At 37.0% G+C, this 19,607-nt stretch overlaps 1 protein-coding gene across 1 annotated transcript in view; it reads left to right on the top strand.

The window, feature by feature from the left end:
• LOC127959732 (phosphatidylinositol 3-kinase regulatory subunit gamma) overlaps positions 1-19,607 on the top strand; it is a 146,495-nt gene that overhangs the window by 41,090 nt on the left and 85,798 nt on the right. The window contains exons 3-4 of the mRNA XM_052559079.1: positions 14,794-14,889; positions 15,532-15,609. Of these exons, the coding sequence (XP_052415039.1) occupies positions 14,794-14,889; positions 15,532-15,609 (174 nt within the window). The remainder of the gene's footprint in view (positions 1-14,793; positions 14,890-15,531; positions 15,610-19,607) is intronic.

Raw genomic sequence — 19,607 nt, 5'->3', positions numbered from 1 at the left:
TGATGATGATGTGTCTTTTTCCTTGCTTGGTTAGTTTATCCATCCCTTATCCCAGAATAAAAAAAATAAAAAAATAACTCTGAATATCATCGAGTGTTGGGGACACATCAGACAGTTTCAATGAATGTTGCTTTCTGGAAGGTTTAGCTGATTGAACGGACTTTTGTTGTTGTTGTTATCCCTGTATATGTACAGGTATACTGTTAATGTATGAATTGTTGAATGCTGCTACTGTTTATTAACAATTAGGACTTTGATTCATTTGTATTGAGATTTTATTTTATTTACACTTTGCTCCAAATATGACCACAACTTGGATTCAGCATTTAATTTAAACCTGGTAAAACAGAACATTTTAGGATTCTGACAAATGTAACGCATAAAGAAACATTTTGACACAGTAAATAAATAATAAATATTTAAGATTCTTGATTATTTTGGTCAATAATAAAATATTTATATTTCCATTTAGTAATTTAGCAGACATATTTGTTACATTTGATAATGTGAATTCCTTTGTAACATGATCATCAGGTTATACAATCTATTGTAACATTTCTGTATTTTAAATTTGTATATATTTTAGATTGTTTTATATGTACGTTTTGATTGTGTGTGTGTGTGTGTGTGTTATAAACTGCAGTGTATTGTGTTAGCTGACCTTTTAAGTATATATTATGTTTATATCTATTCACAGTTATTTATTAGAGACTCTATTGTAAAAAAATAAATTATTACAGGGATTTCTTGTGTTTCCAGCTGGCGTTGATTTTGATTTGAATTGACTCTGGGAGATGTGTTGTTGGGGTTAAAGAGGCCACAGTGTGTTGGCCACAACTTTTAGCATAATTATTTCTCTATGGAGAGAGAGAATTTTTTACTGGAATATAATGACAGGCTTGCTGGGACCTTTTTTCTCAGCTTGCTTTGTGCTTCCTACTATTGCACATCTGCTGTGCACTAATCAGGACAAACGCGCACACACACTGCTTTCCCAGCGGACCTTGGCCTCTGAAGTGTCATCTTCACACATGGACTTGAACTGCACATCTGCACCAGTTCCAGTTGCAACATCCAATGCTCTTTTCTCATTCATTTCCCTTCTCTCTCAATTATTCTAATGTGCAAGACTTCTCATCACGGCCAGCTGTGCCGTGTTATCCATTCGGTTTTGTTGGCCAACGCCGGGATAGACAATGCATCTACACAAAAGATAGGGCACAACTAATGGGTTACCTAGCGCAGGTGTGTATGATAAGTAACGGTAAATCATGGGGGAAGTCACCATTCTGAGCGTGTGCAGAAAGCCCCCTAAGCAGATGCAATCTGTGATGTACAGCTGGAGATGAGGTAGGGGGTCAAGAAAAGACACTCAGACATGCTAGAGCTCCCCTCCCCATATCCAATCTCCCTCTCGCTCTCTCGTTCTTTTTCTCTGCTCAGAGTGATAGGGTCAGTAGCTGTGATGGAGGTCACCAGTGATCTGTCTCTGTCTGTAGTTTTACAGGGAGAGGCTGGGACTCTAACAGAGATGTACAAGCATAACCACACACACACACACACACACACACACACACACACACACACACTTCTCTGCTCTCTAAATGAAGAAATACTTACTACTTCATACTTCTATTGTCTTGACAGTTGATAGAAACTGAATCTATTTAGTTATTTTAATCTATTTTATTTACACCATATGCTCCAAATGAGACATATCCTGTCAATTACATCACTTTAATTCATTTATAACAGCAATAATGTTTAAAGTGACAGATCTCTTGAGAACTACACACTTCCGATTTATTCCCTACACAACTAAGCTGTATCCCTTGTGTCTGTTTTCCCTAATGGTGCCTTTTGAAGTTTGAAGGTTTCTTGTTCTAGGAAAAATGGTTAATTCTCTTGTGAATGAGATCAGAAAAACTGTTCACTCATCTGATATTCCTTCTGATCAGTTAATATCAGTCTTTACTATTGATTTTAACTAACTGAATAATTAATAGATTTAAAAAAAATGACTTCCTTGTGTAGTCAGAAAAAAAGAAGAAGAATTAATGCCACAAATGGAAGAAACAGCAGTGGAAGCACATTAGGGATGGATCCATTGTTGCTTGAACACAAAGCCACAACTTTTTCAAACAGTGAAATTGGTAAAGAAATTAAATGTAAAAAAAAAATAAAAATGAAAAGGGAAGAATGGAATGAATTTTAATGTCCCCTCAGTCAGGTCTTTTTTTCTTCCTTGAGTAAAGAGAAAGACTTGAAAGCGCACATGAAATGCCCCCCAGTTTTCAAGGTTGCCTTTGTGTGTTCTCATTTCATTTACATTGAGGTGGATAAAAGCCCTTCGTCTTTCAGTCTGTTGAATTATGTGACGTGAAGATTGGGGACAGTATGTTATGCATTAGGTTTGGTCATTGCATAGCTGATCACCCATGGGGATGGGCGGAAGAAGCGGATGAGTTTAGTGTCCCTCTGGTCCCGTGCAGACACACGCATCATATATCTAATTTCTTCTTATTTTCCAATCTTTCAGTTACATGCCACATCTCCTGACTCTCTTAAATATAGTCTAGAGCGGTATTTGTCTGTATTTCATGTGCAATATGAAGCTGTGGGGTTTGGATGTGGAATATGTGATAAATATTTAGTGGCCAGCAGGAAAAAGTTGGCCTACATTTGCCGTCTATTTGTCCTGTCTTACTTTAGAATGGCAATAACTGCGAGGAATAAACACATATAGAGATACGCACGGGCTCAGAAGGCAAATACATACGTGCTGAAAGGCAACGCACACATTTACATCAAGAGGAAATAAATAACTTCAGTCTGCTTTTATCTCTCTTTTCTTATTAATTATGCATGCCTCAGAAGGCCGCGGTCAGACACTCATGAATGAATACATTTGCGGCGCACACACACTTTAGTTTCTCTCATGGTAGTGAAGAGGTCTTTAATAGCTCATTAAAGGCCCCTGCAGTAAGTGAGCGTTAATGTTCTTTTTGCAAAGGATGGAAGACCACCACATTGTGGACATTGATTCAGACACCCCCCATTCAAAGACTAGATCTAGTTATCCAACACAACAGATATTTTGAAAAGTGAAATGAAAACTGTTGAACCCTATTGACTTTTATTGTATGAACAGATCTGTAAAAAAGAACCGATAAAGGTATAAAGATTTGGAATGACATGAGGATGAGTACATTATGACTAATGTGTCATGGATCAAATGATAGGTCAGTCAGATGTCTGTTATTTCTCCTAAAAATTTGCATGGAATAGTATATGGCATCGTCAATTTATCACCCAGCCCTAGATGAAATATGTTAATAACTTGTATATTACAGCCTTAAGTGGAATTTTTTTTATTAAATCAATAAATGATGAAATGTATTACTATTACTGATTTAAATAATTCTTCTGGCAAGTAATATCATTTATTAGACTATAGCTGCAGGTTGTTTACATGCCAAGCCACATTCTATGTTTAATATAAAAAACTGACTGCAGCTGTGTATTTACCGGTGCTCATCACATTTAAACTTATTTGTTTTATATAAAGAATCCTCTAAGGCTCTGCTATATTTATCCTTTTTTAAACATGTTTTTTTTTTTAACTAAAGAAATAGTCTTTTATTCCCAGCACAACGTACACTATAACCAGTGAAGCTGTAATACCATTTGCTGCACACTTTTGTTTGATGACATGTTAACCTGAGTTATATAAACTCACAGCCCTCATCTGACTCTTTCAGTTTTTTTTTTCTTTTCATTTCTGTTTTCTCCCTTTTCATCAACTCTTTTCTTATACCGCTCATCTGACAACACACAAATCTTTCCTTAGTTCCTACGATCCCTATCCCTCTCCCTTTCATTCTCCTCCCTCATGGAGTGCTCTAATTGAAGAGGCATGTGTTCTACGCCCCTCTTGTGGGACTCTATCATTGGCTGCAGGCAAAACATCCGAGGCCAGGCCCCTGCCAGGTGGCATCTTTTTGGGAAGGCCACACTGCTACTTTAACCTCTTTTTTTTTGCCTGGATCCATCACCTGCTTTACTCCTTTGCTATTTACATTCCTCATTCTTCCTTACTGTCCTCTCTTCAATCTTTTTTTCTCCTAAATGGGACATATACACTTTTTTTCTTTCTGTTTGAAGAAACTGGATAGATAAAAAATAATAATAATTGTCACTTGAAAAACATGCCTCTGGCAACATTTCTGCAAAATTGATTTACAGTTTCTTGCACGTTTTGTGGCAATTTCAAAGTTAAATGTTGAGTGAGGAGCACTAAAAGCGCATTCAGTTCATTCCGAAACTGGTGAATGTAAAGCTGACAAAATTGTTGTACTGTACATATCACAGCACTTTGGCTTGCTTATACAGATTTTTGAGCTTTTTATCATGTGTCAGGATTCATACTTAAGCAATCTACAGTAGTGAGTAATTGCATTGTGCTACCAGGTGAGCTACCGAGCAAGTTTACTATGCCAGAAAAACCATATGCATGTGACACAAAGGTCAAAATGTATTTGTTACCAAATCATCCACTATGATAAGATAAGTTACAAATTATTTTACTGCTTCTAGTTTTCATTTCAGCGAGAAACCGTTGTGATTGCACATACCGTATAGGTAATTTTTTGAAGTAGAGTAAAAGTGTAGGTAAAGGCACGTTTTTCCACTGAGGATAAGTTTGTTGATTAAAATACAGACATCACTCTAGATAAGCACTATCACACATTCAGTATGAGAATCTAACCCTTTTATCCCAGAGGGCTCTTCATGGTGTTTAAATTTACTGAAATGGTTCAGAACTTGATAGATTGACAGTCTCCCTCTTGGCATCACTTTCCCTCACTTCATAATCATTTTAATCTCAGCCTGTGTGAACCTGATAAAATTTGTGCGAACTATTGATTTGTGTAATGTATTTTCTTATCCCTTCAGGAATAGACAATGAGCACCTAATCAATATCAAGGGAAGAGCGGGGCGGTTCTATCCATCTGGACAACTGGTTTGGATAGTGCATCTAAATTCAATTATTTTCACTGACATATTTTCACCATTATCTTAAAAAATTATTCCAAACGCATTGTGGCCAGTGTTTGTGTGTGTGTGAGTAAGATGCTATTTTGCGAGGCAATTGGTAATCTCTCCGGTGTTGAAGGGGGTGGTGCCCGCTATCACACGTGATTGATAACAATGTGGATTGCAGGAATTAAAAAGCTGTGGAGTCTGTGTGTGTGTGTGTGTGTGTGTTTGTTACAATTCTACTGCGTTTGAATCATTGCTCATACTTGTTCATGGCACAGGGTTATTTGTGAGTGTATACCTTTGGGTGTGAGCTGGCCGGTCCACTTCTTTCATCACTCTAGCCTGTGGCAGGGTCAAAGGCTAAACATCCCTTATTGACACAGTGGAACAGAGCAGGTAAAGAAACGGGAGAGTATCAATTTCACACTGTAATGGAGGAAATGGCTATAGCTGTGTGTGTGTGAGAGAGAGAGAGAGAAAGAGAAGGAGAGGGAGGGAGAAAAGAAAGAGAAAGGAGGAAAAATCCTTCAAAAACATTCAAAAGATTTACAGGAGGAGACTACTCCCTTATCACTTTGGCAGGACCGTTGTACGTAGCTGCAAGCCTTCATCTTTCTGACCGCTGCTCCTCCTCCTCATACTCCAATTCCATTCGAGAAAGCCCTCAGCTCTCTTTGTCTGAATCTTATGTATTGTGCACCGGGTTTTATGTACAAAGCTTGATTTACTATGTGGCATCACTTTAAAGGAGATGTAGGGTATGTTATGTAGAGGCAGTAAGCGGGAGCTTTATTTTCACAATGTGTTATGGATTGTATTGTGTGGACTGCGCACACAAATCCCATTTGATTTCAAAATTCAATCTGTCTGTCTGCTGTCATTCTGCAAGTGATGTAATCTCATCTGTTTGTTCAGACAATGTAGTCAATATCCGCTGCACCTACACTGGTTGCTATAGTAATGAATTCAGTGAGTGTCACACTCTTATATATTTAGAGACAGAGAGACATTTATAAAAGATGTGTACATTCACACATAGATCTTGACCAGGTGTCTTCACACTGGGGACTTGCGACCACCAGAAAGTTTTTGAACTTGAAAGAATTTGAACAATTTAAGAATTTGAAAATGTTTATGTGCTTAAAGGGCATTCAAATTTAACGGTAAAATGTATATGACACAATATGATTGTGAAAATCTGTGTACAAATTAATCTGAGCTGCAAATGTTTGTATATCTAACAGTTTTCTTATAGTGAGCTGATAAATTTAATAAAAAGTCACTGTTTTCCACTGTCACTGATTTTAATAATTTGCTTTGCCTTCAGTAAAATAACAACAAAGAAACCAGTTATTTAATTTAGCAAATAAAATGTTTCACAGTAATGTTTACTTTTTTATACATTAAAACGGTCATGAACTTCCTCTGTTTTTTCTTTTTCTTTTTTACTGTGCTTCTGAAGTCCACTTATAATGTTCTCAATATTTTTTCATTAAAAAAAAGAATTTAAAAGTAATAGGCTATTTTCTCTCCTGTTTTTGACCGCCCTCATCAGAATGCTCTGTTTGAATGATCGTGGTGGTTTGTTAACTCAGAAGTAAATGCCCACTGCTATGATTGGCAGTGTTGCCAAGTCTGCGGTTTTCCCCAGGAATTGGGCTTCTATAACACTGTTGCCGCGGATGGTTTTCATGTCCACAGGTATAAGCGACCCCAATAACATGATATATAGCCCCTAAAATGAAACGATTTGTTATGAAAACCTGGCAACCCTGATGATTGGCTAACATCCACCTTCACAGGTGGATGCTGCTGTCCTGTGTAAAATGGAGTGAACAAAGGACCCGGCTCTTACTGACATGGTCTGGAACTTCATTAAAGATACAATTCATCCACTATTTTCTAACGTTGGAATCACAAGAAATGCAATACAACGACAGATTTTTCCTACAACTTGGCACTGCACAGCATCTTGACTTTGAATCATTTTTATCACTTGGTTTCGGCGTAGACCTGTGCATTTGCCTCTCTCATAAACACTACATGCGTGAATCGGTGGGCAGGGCTAAACAGCGATGTCGAAGCATGTGTTGATCTTCTGCGGAGGTGTTGTTTAGTCACACTATTACATCATAGAGTGGTACATTCCACAAGCTGTCGTTTTGACAGACTAGCTGTTTTAGACTAATGACAACATTTTGAGTTCTGAAACTTACAGGATAGTACAGTGACCGCTTATGTCAAATGATAAAGGGAATGTTGGTTTCTCAGTTCATGACCCCTTTAAAAAACAGCATTTTTGTAGTTTAGACAGTGTCTTTTTATGTGTATTGTCTATATGCTATTATATAATTTATGAAGATCTCAATTTAATTTCAAATTGAAGATTACTATAGTTGGTTCCCAGGGCGATATTTTTATTTATTATTATTATTATTATTTTTTGTTACATTTGATCTTTATTTCAATTAATTAAATAAATTTTTAATCATTTTAGTTTTAGTTATATTAACAACTCATCACTTTTGGCGGTCCATGGCATCAAGAGTATGAAAATCCAATTTGTGCAATTGTCATGAGATACATCTAAATTCAGATTTAGCATGTTTTCTGTTGGTGTATGTATTTCACTTTTGATATATTACCAGAATCTTATGTAAGATCCCACCAGTGGCTCTCACCATTCTTTTGTCCTTTCAAAGCATTCGGTTCTGTCCCACACACTGTAGTCCCTTCTGCAGCACACAAAGGCTCATGTATCTGAATCACTGTGACACTGTGGCTAGTGTGGCACCCCCTAGTGCTCACTGCGATGTATTGCTCTGGGTGAGTGGACTCAAGATAATGAAAGAGCAGGTCACTGTATCGCACTCTCAATGGGAAAGAGCCAATAAAAGACAATTATTGTAATCGTTAATGTGTGCAGAAAATTAGTAAATAGTGCTGACAATCTCCTGAATATGCTTAGGCAAGTCAGACAATTAAAAGGAAGATTTATTTTAATTTATGGGAAACCAGGTGTAAGATAATATGTTTGTTCATAAAGACTTACATGTTGTGTTTCCCACATTTTCAGCTGGCTGACCCCCGACTTTGGAGACTTAATGGCTTTGTGCAGAAGTGCTGATCCATTCAGTAATTCCCTGTCATTGTGACCAGAGCTCGTTAAACACACACACGCACACACACACACATGCACACATACACTGGGCAATGAAACCCCTAGAAACTGCTTTCTGTCCTCTTAATAGAAAACGGATAAGATCTGATAAGCTCGTCTGTTCTCGCAGAGCTGCTAGGATGGGCACACACAAGCTTTGTACAGTGACAGCAATACACCCCCACAGTTTAACATAGTCTTGTGCTTTACACTCATAAATGCCACTAATGGGATTGACAATAGATATTAAGTTGAGATGTATTTCCCCTAGAGGTCCTTTGCCAACAGTGCCATGTTTTGTTTGCTTTGTCCTTTCTTTTTTGCAGATCTTTTGATTGTCTTAAGTTACTTGCAAGCTAATTATCATGTGTTTGATCTGCAAAGCATCTGGAAAAAATCTTCAAATATGTAACAGTTGGCACAATTTAACAACCCTCCAGTGACATGCTTGTTATGCATGTTTGTTTGTTTTTGAATGTGAATCTGCTGTGTGACATGATTAATGTTTAATTTACTGTGTGAATATCAGTGCATCCATGTGCAGGAATATGATAAGCTGATAATTATTATTGATTACAATAAATACGATAATTATTTTCACATAATGGCCAATAACTTATAAATGCCAGTAGTTGAAATTCTATAAAAAGTTTGTCTAAATAATTAAAAAATAAGTAAATTTTATGAATTTTATGAATTATATATAATATATACAAAATATATATACAGGTCCTTCTCAAAAAATTAGCATATTGTGAAAAAGTTCATTATTTTCCATAATGTAATGATAAAAATTAAACTTTCATATGTTTTAGATTCATTGCACACCAACTGAAATATTTCAGGTCTTTTATTGTTTTAATACTGATGATTTTGGTATACAGCTCATGAAAACCCAAAATACCTGTCTCAAAAAATTAGCATATTTCATCCGGCCAATAAAAGAAAATTGTTTTTAATATAAAAAAAGTCAACCTTCAAATAATTATGTTCAGTTATGCACTCAATACTTGGTCGGGAATCCTTTTGCAGAAATGACTGCTTCAATGCGGCGTGGAATGGAGGCAATCAGCCTGTGGCACTGCTGAGGTGTTATGGAGGCCCAGGATGCTTCGATAGCGGCCTTAAGCTCATCCAGAGTGTTGGGTCTTGCGTCTCTCAACTTTCTCTTCACAATATCCCACAGATTCTCTATGGGGTTCAGGTCAGGAGAGTTGGCAGGCCAATAGAGCACAGTAATACAATGGTCAGTAAACCATTTACCAGTGGTTTTGGCACTGTGCGCAGGTGCCAGGTCGTGCTGAAAAACGAAATCTTCATCTCCATAAAGCTTTTCAGCAGATGGAAGCATGAAGTGCTCCAAAATCACCAGCAGCTGACATGGCACCCCAGACCATCACTGACTGTGGGTACTTGACACTGGACTTCAGGCATTTTGGCATTTCCTTCTCCCCAGTCTTCCTCCAGTCTCTGGCACCTTGATTTCTGAATGACATGCAAAATTTGCTTTCATCCGAAAAAAGTACCTTGGAACACTGAGCAACAGTCCAGTGCTGCTTCTCTGTAGCCCATTTCCTGCACACGCCTGTGCACGGTGGCTCTGGATGTTTCTACTCCAGACTCAGTCCACTGCTTCCGCAGGTCCCCCAAGGTCTGGAATCAGTCCTTCTCCACAATCTTCCTCAGGGTCCGGTCACCTCTTCTCGTTGTGCAGCGTTTTTTGCCACACTTTTTCCTTCCCACAGACTTCCCACTGAGGTGCCTTGATACAGCACTCTGGGAACAGCCTATTCGTTCAGAAATTTCTTTCTGTGTCTTACCCTCTCGCTTGAGGGTGTCAATGATGGCCTTCTGGACAGCAGTCAGGTCGGCAGTCTTACCCATGATTGCGGTTTTGAGTAATGAACCAGGCTGGGAGTTTTTAAAAGCCTCAGGAATCTTTTGCAGGTGTTCAGAGTTAATTAGTTGATTCAGATGATTAGGTTAATAGCTTGTTTAGAGAACCTGTTCATGATATGCTAATTTTTGGAGATATGAATTTTGGGTTTTCATGAGCTGTATGCCAAAATCATCAGTATTAAAACAATAAAAGACCTGAAATATTTCAGTTGGTGTGCAATGAATCTAAAATATATGAAAGTTTAATTTTTATCATTACATTATTGAAAATAATGAACTTTTTCACAATATGCTAATTTTTTGAGAAGGACCTGTACTGTATATACATCCCTTATTCTCACTGCATTTAATTGATCTATACAGCGAAAACAGAAGTATTGTGAAATATTATAACAATTAATTTAATATATTCATAATGTAATTTATTTCTGTTAAGACAAGCCATTACACTAGTCCTGTATCACATGATCCGTCAGAAATCATTCTAATATGCTGATTTGGTGCGAAAAAAAAAAAAAATATCAATGCTTTCCTCTTGCTTTTGACAAATTGAATATGTCCTTGACAAATAAAATAATTAATTTCTTTCAACCCCAAACTTTAAAACAGTAGTGTAATGTAAAGGGTAGTTTCACCTAATCTCATGTTAATCTTGAGTACCTATAGAGTAGTACTGCATCCTTCATATATCCAAATAGTCTTTAGTTTTATCATATTTATAAAAGAAAAATACAGCTTTCCGATTCTTTCTGGAAAAAGCCGAGCTCCTGGAGGTGTGCCGTGGGCGGAGCTATAATACTTTTGTTTTGTTTCCATTAACATATATTCACATATGTGCTGATTTCCAACAAAATACAGAAATCTGATGCAATTGTACTTACATGAATGGGGTCTTTTATCACAGGGACGGCTCCATGTTTTAATAGCAAACGATGTGCAAATCCAGCGTCGACTTGGGCCTTGTATATAAAACAAACGTCACTCAAATAGCAGTACTTGGATTGTTACTACAGAATAATTTCTTGAAAGTTTTATGTAAATTGAAACAACAGCAAAGTTTTATTAGTTGCCGTGATGTTGTTCTTAGTATTGCTTCCCATTGCTCTGTCCTTTCATTCTGGTTCCTCTGTTCTTTGCTGTCCCTCACCCATCAGCTTGTGCCTCACGTTTTGAGAAATTGCCTCCGTGATGTTTCCTGACAGTGACGTTAATCGAAGCACCAAACGCATAGTAGCACTCCAATTGAAAGGAAATTTGCCCACTGCCTTCTACACAAAGCCAAACAACCTGTGACCGCTTTCAAGCACACATATAAACGTGAAAGTCCTCGCGCACATGTGTGGTGCCAGAAATGTAAACACAAGTTCACGCTGGTGCAAATCGAAGGGCAGGGTTTTGACATTTGAAGCACATGAAAAAAAAAAAACATTTGGAAAATATCAAGTCAGTTGTCTGGAATTATTTCCCAGTGCCTCGTGCATTTGTTTTCCTCAGTGTTTTGAATGTGTTGCAACAATTGTTTATATAATACAGTTACAGGAAAAACATAGATTTAACACTGCATGAATTGGTCAATAGACAAACATAATCTGCTTTAATCACATTTATTCACATGCTTTTTCCACCCTCCACTGTTGTGTTCAATTAAGACAAAATGCATTATTGTTCGTCTCTTATTCATTAAGATCAGATCAAATTTTATGGCTAATTTCCACAGAAATCCATGATTAACGGTTTACATACTTCATGCATATAATTCATCAACTAACCAGTTAAAATTCCACTCCTACATCTTTAGTTTCTCTATAATGAAAGATATAGTTTGCACACAGCTCCACATTAATCTCCTCTTTAATAAATCTTGGCTGGCCAATAATTAAGGAATGTGAGGCTTCCAAAACAAAAGGTACGAAGTAGAGAAAGAGAAAGTGTGTGTGTGTGTGTGTGTGTGTGTGAGAGAGAGAGAGAGAGAGAGAGAGAGAATTATGATTCCTCCCATCGTGCTCTGACCTGTTTGCTCATTCATAAGGTGTCGCTTGTTGAGGTCCGTAGAGAAACCAGCAGGATGTGGAGCAATTAAATGCACCGTGTGTTGTTGGAATACCAATGCGCTCCGCCGGTATAACGAGTGTAATCTCAAACCTCCGCTGTCTTTGTGCCACCTGCATCAAAGCCTCATAGGAACTTTTCATTAATCTTTCTGTTTTTTTTTATTTTTTTTTTAATCACTGTCATCTCCCCCATTCCTGTTCCTGTTGCTATTACTTTTGAAGGATCACAGCAACTTATACATTTGCATATGGTTAGTCAAAAGTAATAATGATCCTGTATCTAATTCTTGTACTGCAGATGCTTCTGGTTAGATTTAAACTGTCAGATCTAATTGACACTTCAACTAAACCTTTATCATGGATCTTTGACCAACAAAACCTAGATCATCACCGTCCAGAAAGTATTGCCACCTTGTAGCGTGATTCTCCCGTGCAAAAATTACAGTGGGGTGCAACAAGGGCCACTGCTGTGCAGATTAGCGCACAAATTACACCCGTGCATTGGAACGCAAACTTTTCCTGCTGTCAACAGATGCTTGTGTGTGAGATTCTGTTAAATAAACAGCCATTTCCTAATTACAGAGAGAAAAACGAGAGATAGCATTGGTATCTGTGTAGACATTAGCGGGTGGTGTACATCAGTGCTAATTAGTGTTGTCACTGAAGATAACTCACACGAGCATGTAAACAACACTACAAGAGTACTACATGGACCTCATGCTTCACATAATGGTGCAGAAAATCTGAATTTCTCGCTATAATGCAAATTTGATGTAAATGATACCACATACTGATAGAAATGAGATTGACATCGTTTGTAAATGTCATTTAAGTTTCCTGTTTAGAGTGAAAAGAAAATGCAGATCTGAGTTTGCTATGTAGTAAATTAAATGAAAAGTTAATGTTTGTTTATTTTTTTGTTAGTAATGTAAATATCTGGGCACAAGATGAAATCATGTTTATTCCATGTAGTTATGAGGGTGATGCATTACTGTGATATGACCTTTAGACTTTATTTGCATGTGCGAAAGGAACACTTTGTCATGTTTTCTTAGTTACTGTAGCACATTTGTAAGTTTCACAGCATTTGTTTGTCACCCTCACCTTAAACTTTTTTAAGAGGTTAGACTTTACAGTAATGTCCCGTTCCAACAGTTATTAATCTTGGTTTATTCTGCATACACCAACACATTTTCAATAGAAAAAGTAGTATAAATTAATATGAATGTATTATGTACAAATATGAGTAACCATGAACAACAGTATATTTATGAATAAACTTCAACCTAGATTAATAAATGTTTTTATGGTTAGTTCATGGTCCCTTATGCATTTACCGCTTTGCCTTATTTTTAAGTGAAACCTTTAAATATCAGTTTTTTAATAATATTTAGCAAATTCCATATTTCTTTTCTGAGGGGTAATAGTCTTTTAATCCACTCTTCACCATGCTCTCTGGTCATGTGTGACATGCTCAGTGTCCCAGGACAACATAGACAGGGTGTCATACGAAGGATGCTGCTGTGTTTCTCTTTCACACATATGGATAATTTTACTTATTATTTTAATTACTACATGTCAATACTAAAAATCAGACCCCCTCAAGGATTTTATCCATGGTGGTCTGAACACATATAAGTGCCCACATTTAGAGATATATGGGCACACTCCCCATCTGGAACCTCAGCAGAAGGTCAGTGCTCAGTGGAAGGACAGCGGAGATGGGTATAGACAACAATGCTTCTGAAACATTTTTGTGCTGTATTTCATTCTGCTGGAGGACATACAGTACAGTACCTGGAGGACAGGTCATATACAGAATTTTAAAAACCCCTTTGGACTAAATGTTTATAATTTGTGGCATTTAAAGGGAAAGTCCAGCCAAAACATCCATCATTTACTCCAATGTCATTCCAAACCTGTATGACTTAGTTTCTTCTGTGGGACACAAAGAAGATATTTTGAAGAATGTTGGTAACGTAATATTTTAGATTCCCATTGACTGCCATTGTATGTTTTGTCCACACAATGGAAGTCTAAACTGTTTAGTTACCAGCATTTTTCAAAATATCCTCTGTGTCCCACAACAGAAAGTCATACAGGTTTGGAATGACATAAAGGTAAGTAAATGATCGCATAATTGATGTTTTTGAGTGGACTATTTTTATTTAATGTTCATATATGTCAATATATTACTGGTAATTTTTAGTTTACGTTAGCTCATAATTCATTTTAGTACATTTTAGTTTACGTTAGCTGGGCCACATATCACTTCACTTTCACTTTTTTTCACTTTCATAATGCAATAACTAATGTTGTACTAAATGCATGCTTAAATGACTTTAAAACTTTCAATAAAAAAATGTGTTAGTATTTGTAAAAATTCAAATAAACTACATTAATTCTGGCTTTTAGAGGTTGTCAACTTTTGCATTAACTTAAATGTGTGTGAGGTTGACACTTGAGTATTACGTTGCATATCTACCATGCTTGTGTGAATATGACAACCTGACTGTTCCCTAAGGAGAGATGAGATGTGGGTTTACAGGCAGCCACCTAATCAGTGAATTTGGTCTCTCCAGAGGGAATCCTCATCATCATCATCTCCCTGTCTCTCTCTCTCCCCCCTTCTCTGACAGGCCCCAGTGGAAAGGGAGATGTTGTGGAGCAGTGCGCTCTGCCTGATCAGACCCCAGCCGTGGTGCTCAGACTGACGGAGGCTCTAGAGAGGCTGGGTGAGTTTGCTCTTTTACCTTACCTATATAATTTAACTATTCAAGTAGAGTCAGACACCAGTCTAGCATTCACATCGATAACCCATGATGTTATTGACAAATTCTATAGCCTACATTGTATATTTCCTTCATCAAAAATGAAATATATTTTTGCAAATAGAAAAAAAAAATCTCTAGAATAAGTTAATTACATATGAAAAGTTCTATTGTAGCATGGTGGTAATGATAATATCATTCAAAAGTTTGGGTTTGGTCTCACCAAGGCTGCATTATTTGATCAAAAATACAGTAAAAAAGTATATATATATATATATATATATATATATATATATATATATATATATATATATATATTGTGAAACATTATAACAATTTAAATATTAATTTTAACTTTCTATATTTAGATATTTTAAAATGCTATTTATTCATGCAATGATAAAGCTGAATTAAACTGACCTCAGATTTTTGCAATGTTTTTACCTTCTAATACCATTAATTCACCATTGTATCACCACTGTACTTTTTGTAATGGGTTTAAATGTACTTGATCTCTCCAACATTTCAATTTACTAAACAGTTTTGGTTAGGATGATAACACATAAGATTATAGACCTGACCTTTGACCTCTGTCCTGTGCTCAAGACTGGGAGAATGAGCCACTGTACCGGTCTGGCCAGACCTCCACTGGATCCCCAGAATTATTGCAGGCTTTGGAAACGGGTAAGTTCACAACCATTTTTATTTTTATTTTTACCCATAACTAGTTTATTTTATGCATTTCTAATTTCAGATTATACTGTATAGGTTTATGTTTACCAGAGCTGATTGTATGGGAGTCTTATATAATAATGATGAAATATGAATGGGACATAATTTATGCAGAAAATTCTTAGATCAAAAGGTTGCTGCCTTGTGTATGTGGTTCAGAAGAAAAAAAATAAAAATGACAGTCCTAATTCTAAAATATATAAAAGGTAAGAAAAAACTAAAACAATTCAATGTTTTTGTGCAGTGGAGTAACTTCCAGTGTTCCGCAGTGTAAATCCAGGCCACTGCTGTTAAAAAGTTTGCAAAGTTTAGCTGAAGTTCTTATTTAGTACCACAAGGGAGTGCTCTGGCTCCGTACTTTTTTTGGGAGATGCTGTTTCCAAAAAAACTCAGCACTATTGTTGGATTAGATGAAGCAAATAAATGCATATTCACACACACAACACACACACCTCACCCTCTTCCTCTCTACTAAAATGATTAGGTAGAGCTTGAATTTCCCATAGGAGAAAACTCCTTTTATCACTGTAGTTCACAAATAATTTTTATTTTACACTGAGACTTTTAAGTTTAAAAAAAGGGACTGTGTTAAAGATTGTAATTTATTATGCCACTGAACCAGCAAAACCCTTGACACTGTGAATGGCACTCATGTGCACAGGTAAAGCCTTAAGTCACAGCTTAAGCATCGCAATTATATTCATAATTCTACAGGTTGACAATGTCACACGTGCCCTAACATGACCTGGGCATGTTCGTGTCACTTTCTTTAGAGTACATGTGCACACTTATGCTCGCTTGCACAAATCCATAAAAGGACAAAGGGTCTTTCACGAGTTGCTGCACAGATTCTGAAATATGTCTTCTGACACATGAGCACTCTTATGAACTGAGGATCTATATGTATAGGGTAGATGTTGTCAAGTTGTGACTGGTGGACATAAATATGCTCTGACAACATGGTAAGGCCAGTTTACAGTGGTGTAGGAAAGGTTAGCTTTTTTTTCCATATCAACCTTCACCGTTGATTTGAGTTTTTGCCTTTTTAATACTCCTTAAGTATGTTTGAGAGTGTTTTTCAGGCTTAAAAGTCCAGTCTCATCATGCCATACAGGTTTAGATTGGATTTGGTCATTACAAAACTCAATTTCCTTTTTAAAGCAATTTCTTTTGCATGTTTTTTTGGGGTCAATATTGTGTTACATGGGCAACTACAGTGATACATTTAAGATTACATTTATATATACTGTACAATTACACACACACACACAAATATATATATATATATATATATTTTTTTTTTTTTATATATATTTTTTACATAACCTTTGTTGTTTAAATTGTTCCATTCACATCTAACCATAAGTCTAACCTTTGAGTGGTATGAATGCCATTAAGCCAACCGTAAAATGTTGCAAAGTGTATCCAGCACCCATTTCCTGTAGTTATATAACAGGTTAGTTACTCAGTGTGGAAATACTCACACCATTACATACACTCTCATAAGTGTTTTGGCAGACACGCACCATGGTTGCCATTTAAGATCCCAGCCAAGAAGTGGTGAAGTCCAGTGGCCACAGAAGACCAGGGACAACATTACGTCAGCCAGCTAGATCCTGTGCTATCCAACCAGTGATTTGTGGATCAACAGTGTGTTGTCATGGAGATGGCAAGCCGTTTTAGCCACGGGTTACATATTTTAGAAAAACGAGAGAGAACGAAAGAGGAAAGGTTTCATGTAGGAGGTAGAGAGGAGCGGAGAGAGGAATGACTCACGATCAGGTGTATCGAAGATCGACAAGTGCACATGCAGTAAATTCAAACTAATGGTCAAGGAGGATTGACAAACATTTGCATTTGTGCATGAATATGCATTCAGTGTACAGCAAATGCACACAAGCGTGAACACACACACATACACGGTCGACAAGAAAAGAAAAGCGATTCCAGCACTGGTCTCCTTGGATACAGTGACAGGCGCACAGAGAGTGTAGCTGACCCGTGCCCACTCGACAACATGCCAACAGCCCCTCTTCCCTTCCGATTATTAATTCCGACATTCATCATTGACGCATTTCTCGTCTTTTTCTTGCATGAGAGAAGCTGAGCACTGCAAAACACAAATTAAAAACACTCTTCTCATCTTCCGCACTTCCTGCTCTCCCATTGGCTGCCAGTGATGTCATCCTGTCTCATATGCAATAGTCAATAACCTATTGGAGTCCAGCATTTTACAGTCCGCTTGGGCAGAATGGGCTTCTGCCGCTTGAGCTCTTCTACGCCCTTTGTTTTATTGGAGTCTTTTAGCAATCGTCTTGATTGACGCCCTTAAGTCCTAAAGATTTCTGAGGGGAGATGGTTCAGTGCCCCCGGGGAACACTTTGTTCGGCGGGTGGTGTTATAATTGTTTTTCATTGCAATTGATGCTGTTTTTTTTTTTTTTTTTTCCTGTCTGTAAATGCGGGCCAATTAAAGACTGCAGAGATGCAGTCATTTGTGCATATTCATTTTATGTGGTATGTTTGGGGTATATAATGCATCACATGCACATTCATCTTTAGCGTTACTATAACTGTTTACTCTTAAGACTTGAACTGTATCAGCCATTCGTTCCGGTCGTTTCTGCAGTCTCATTGGAAATTTCCTCACCTTTTTGCAAGACGGCCCCTCTAGTTTTGTTTACGCTCACTCTACCTACTTAATCCATCCATGTCATCTGTTCTGTCCAGCTCTTTCTCCTCTTTTCTGCAGATACAGCCTTGGAAGTCATCACTAACAATGATGTCATCCCTCGATTGCTCTCTCTTCCTCACACACACACACACACACACTTACTTGTGGCCAGAATACTCCGTTGTTCAGCCTTTTTGGCTTTGAAGTTTCCTGACAGAGACGTTCTGATCGATTCCTCCGCTGAGTTAGGGGCCATTTATGCATTCTTGCATCCATCTGCACTGTTTTTAAATAGTTTATATATATATAAACATGCGCTATGTGGGTGTTTTTGACCGTTGTGATGCATTTCATAGTTTTTATTTTAGTGTCTACTCCTATGAGTGCTGCAATTTTAAGTTGGCATGTGAAGTTAAAAGAGGTTCAGTTTTTAAAACAGTCTATCAGGACATGCATTCTGCTTTATTGAAATGTATATAGAAATCCTGTGTGCATAGATAGATACTATAAATAGACAGACATATGGATAGATGATTAAAAGATGAACGAATGGATTCACGATAGATAGATAGATAGATAGATAGATAGATAGATAGATAGATAGATAGATAGATAGATAGATTGAACAATAGACATGGATTAAAAGACATATGGAAGGATCAATATCATGACCTATTTTAAGCCTAATATCTTCAATAGCAAGCATGTTACCGAACTGGTGAAGCTCTCTTCATCTGCAGTGTAATGCCACAGTTGTGTCATCTCTTTTGAACAACACCTTTTCATTCGTCCATTTTCACTCATATCCCCTCCTTAACTCTTTTCATGCCCTCCTTGAAGACTTGATTGGGTGGAGACACATAATGCCAAATATGTGTAAATTAAATTGAGTTCACGGCAGCTTAAATTGAACAACAATGTAAAAGTCTGTGTCTCTTATGAACCGCTTTCTTTTTCTTTTTTTCTCTCTTGCCTTCTTCTTTTCAATTGCTGTCTTGTTTGCTTTCTTGCTCTTCTGTTTGCATATTTGTCTCTTTCTATTTGTCCAATTTTAATAATTTAAGACTCATGTCATCTATTATCTGTTTCCAAAACACATTTTCTCATCAGCAGACCAGGAAGAGTAATTTTATATAATTAAGATTGATTCTTTTGCAAAGTTGCCATCGTTTCAGTTTATTAGATTAGGGTTGTTTAATGACCTGCAGCTTTAATCAGTGGGAAGTTTAGTCTGTTGGGTTTATAATGAGGCTTACTGTATTTGGTGCTGTAATTCG

The sequence above is a fragment of the Carassius gibelio genome, chromosome B6, assembly GCF_023724105.1.
Source record: "Carassius gibelio isolate Cgi1373 ecotype wild population from Czech Republic chromosome B6, carGib1.2-hapl.c, whole genome shotgun sequence".
Taxonomy (NCBI): domain Eukaryota; kingdom Metazoa; phylum Chordata; class Actinopteri; order Cypriniformes; family Cyprinidae; genus Carassius; species Carassius gibelio.
This window is presented reverse-complemented; position numbering and strand designations above follow the sequence as displayed.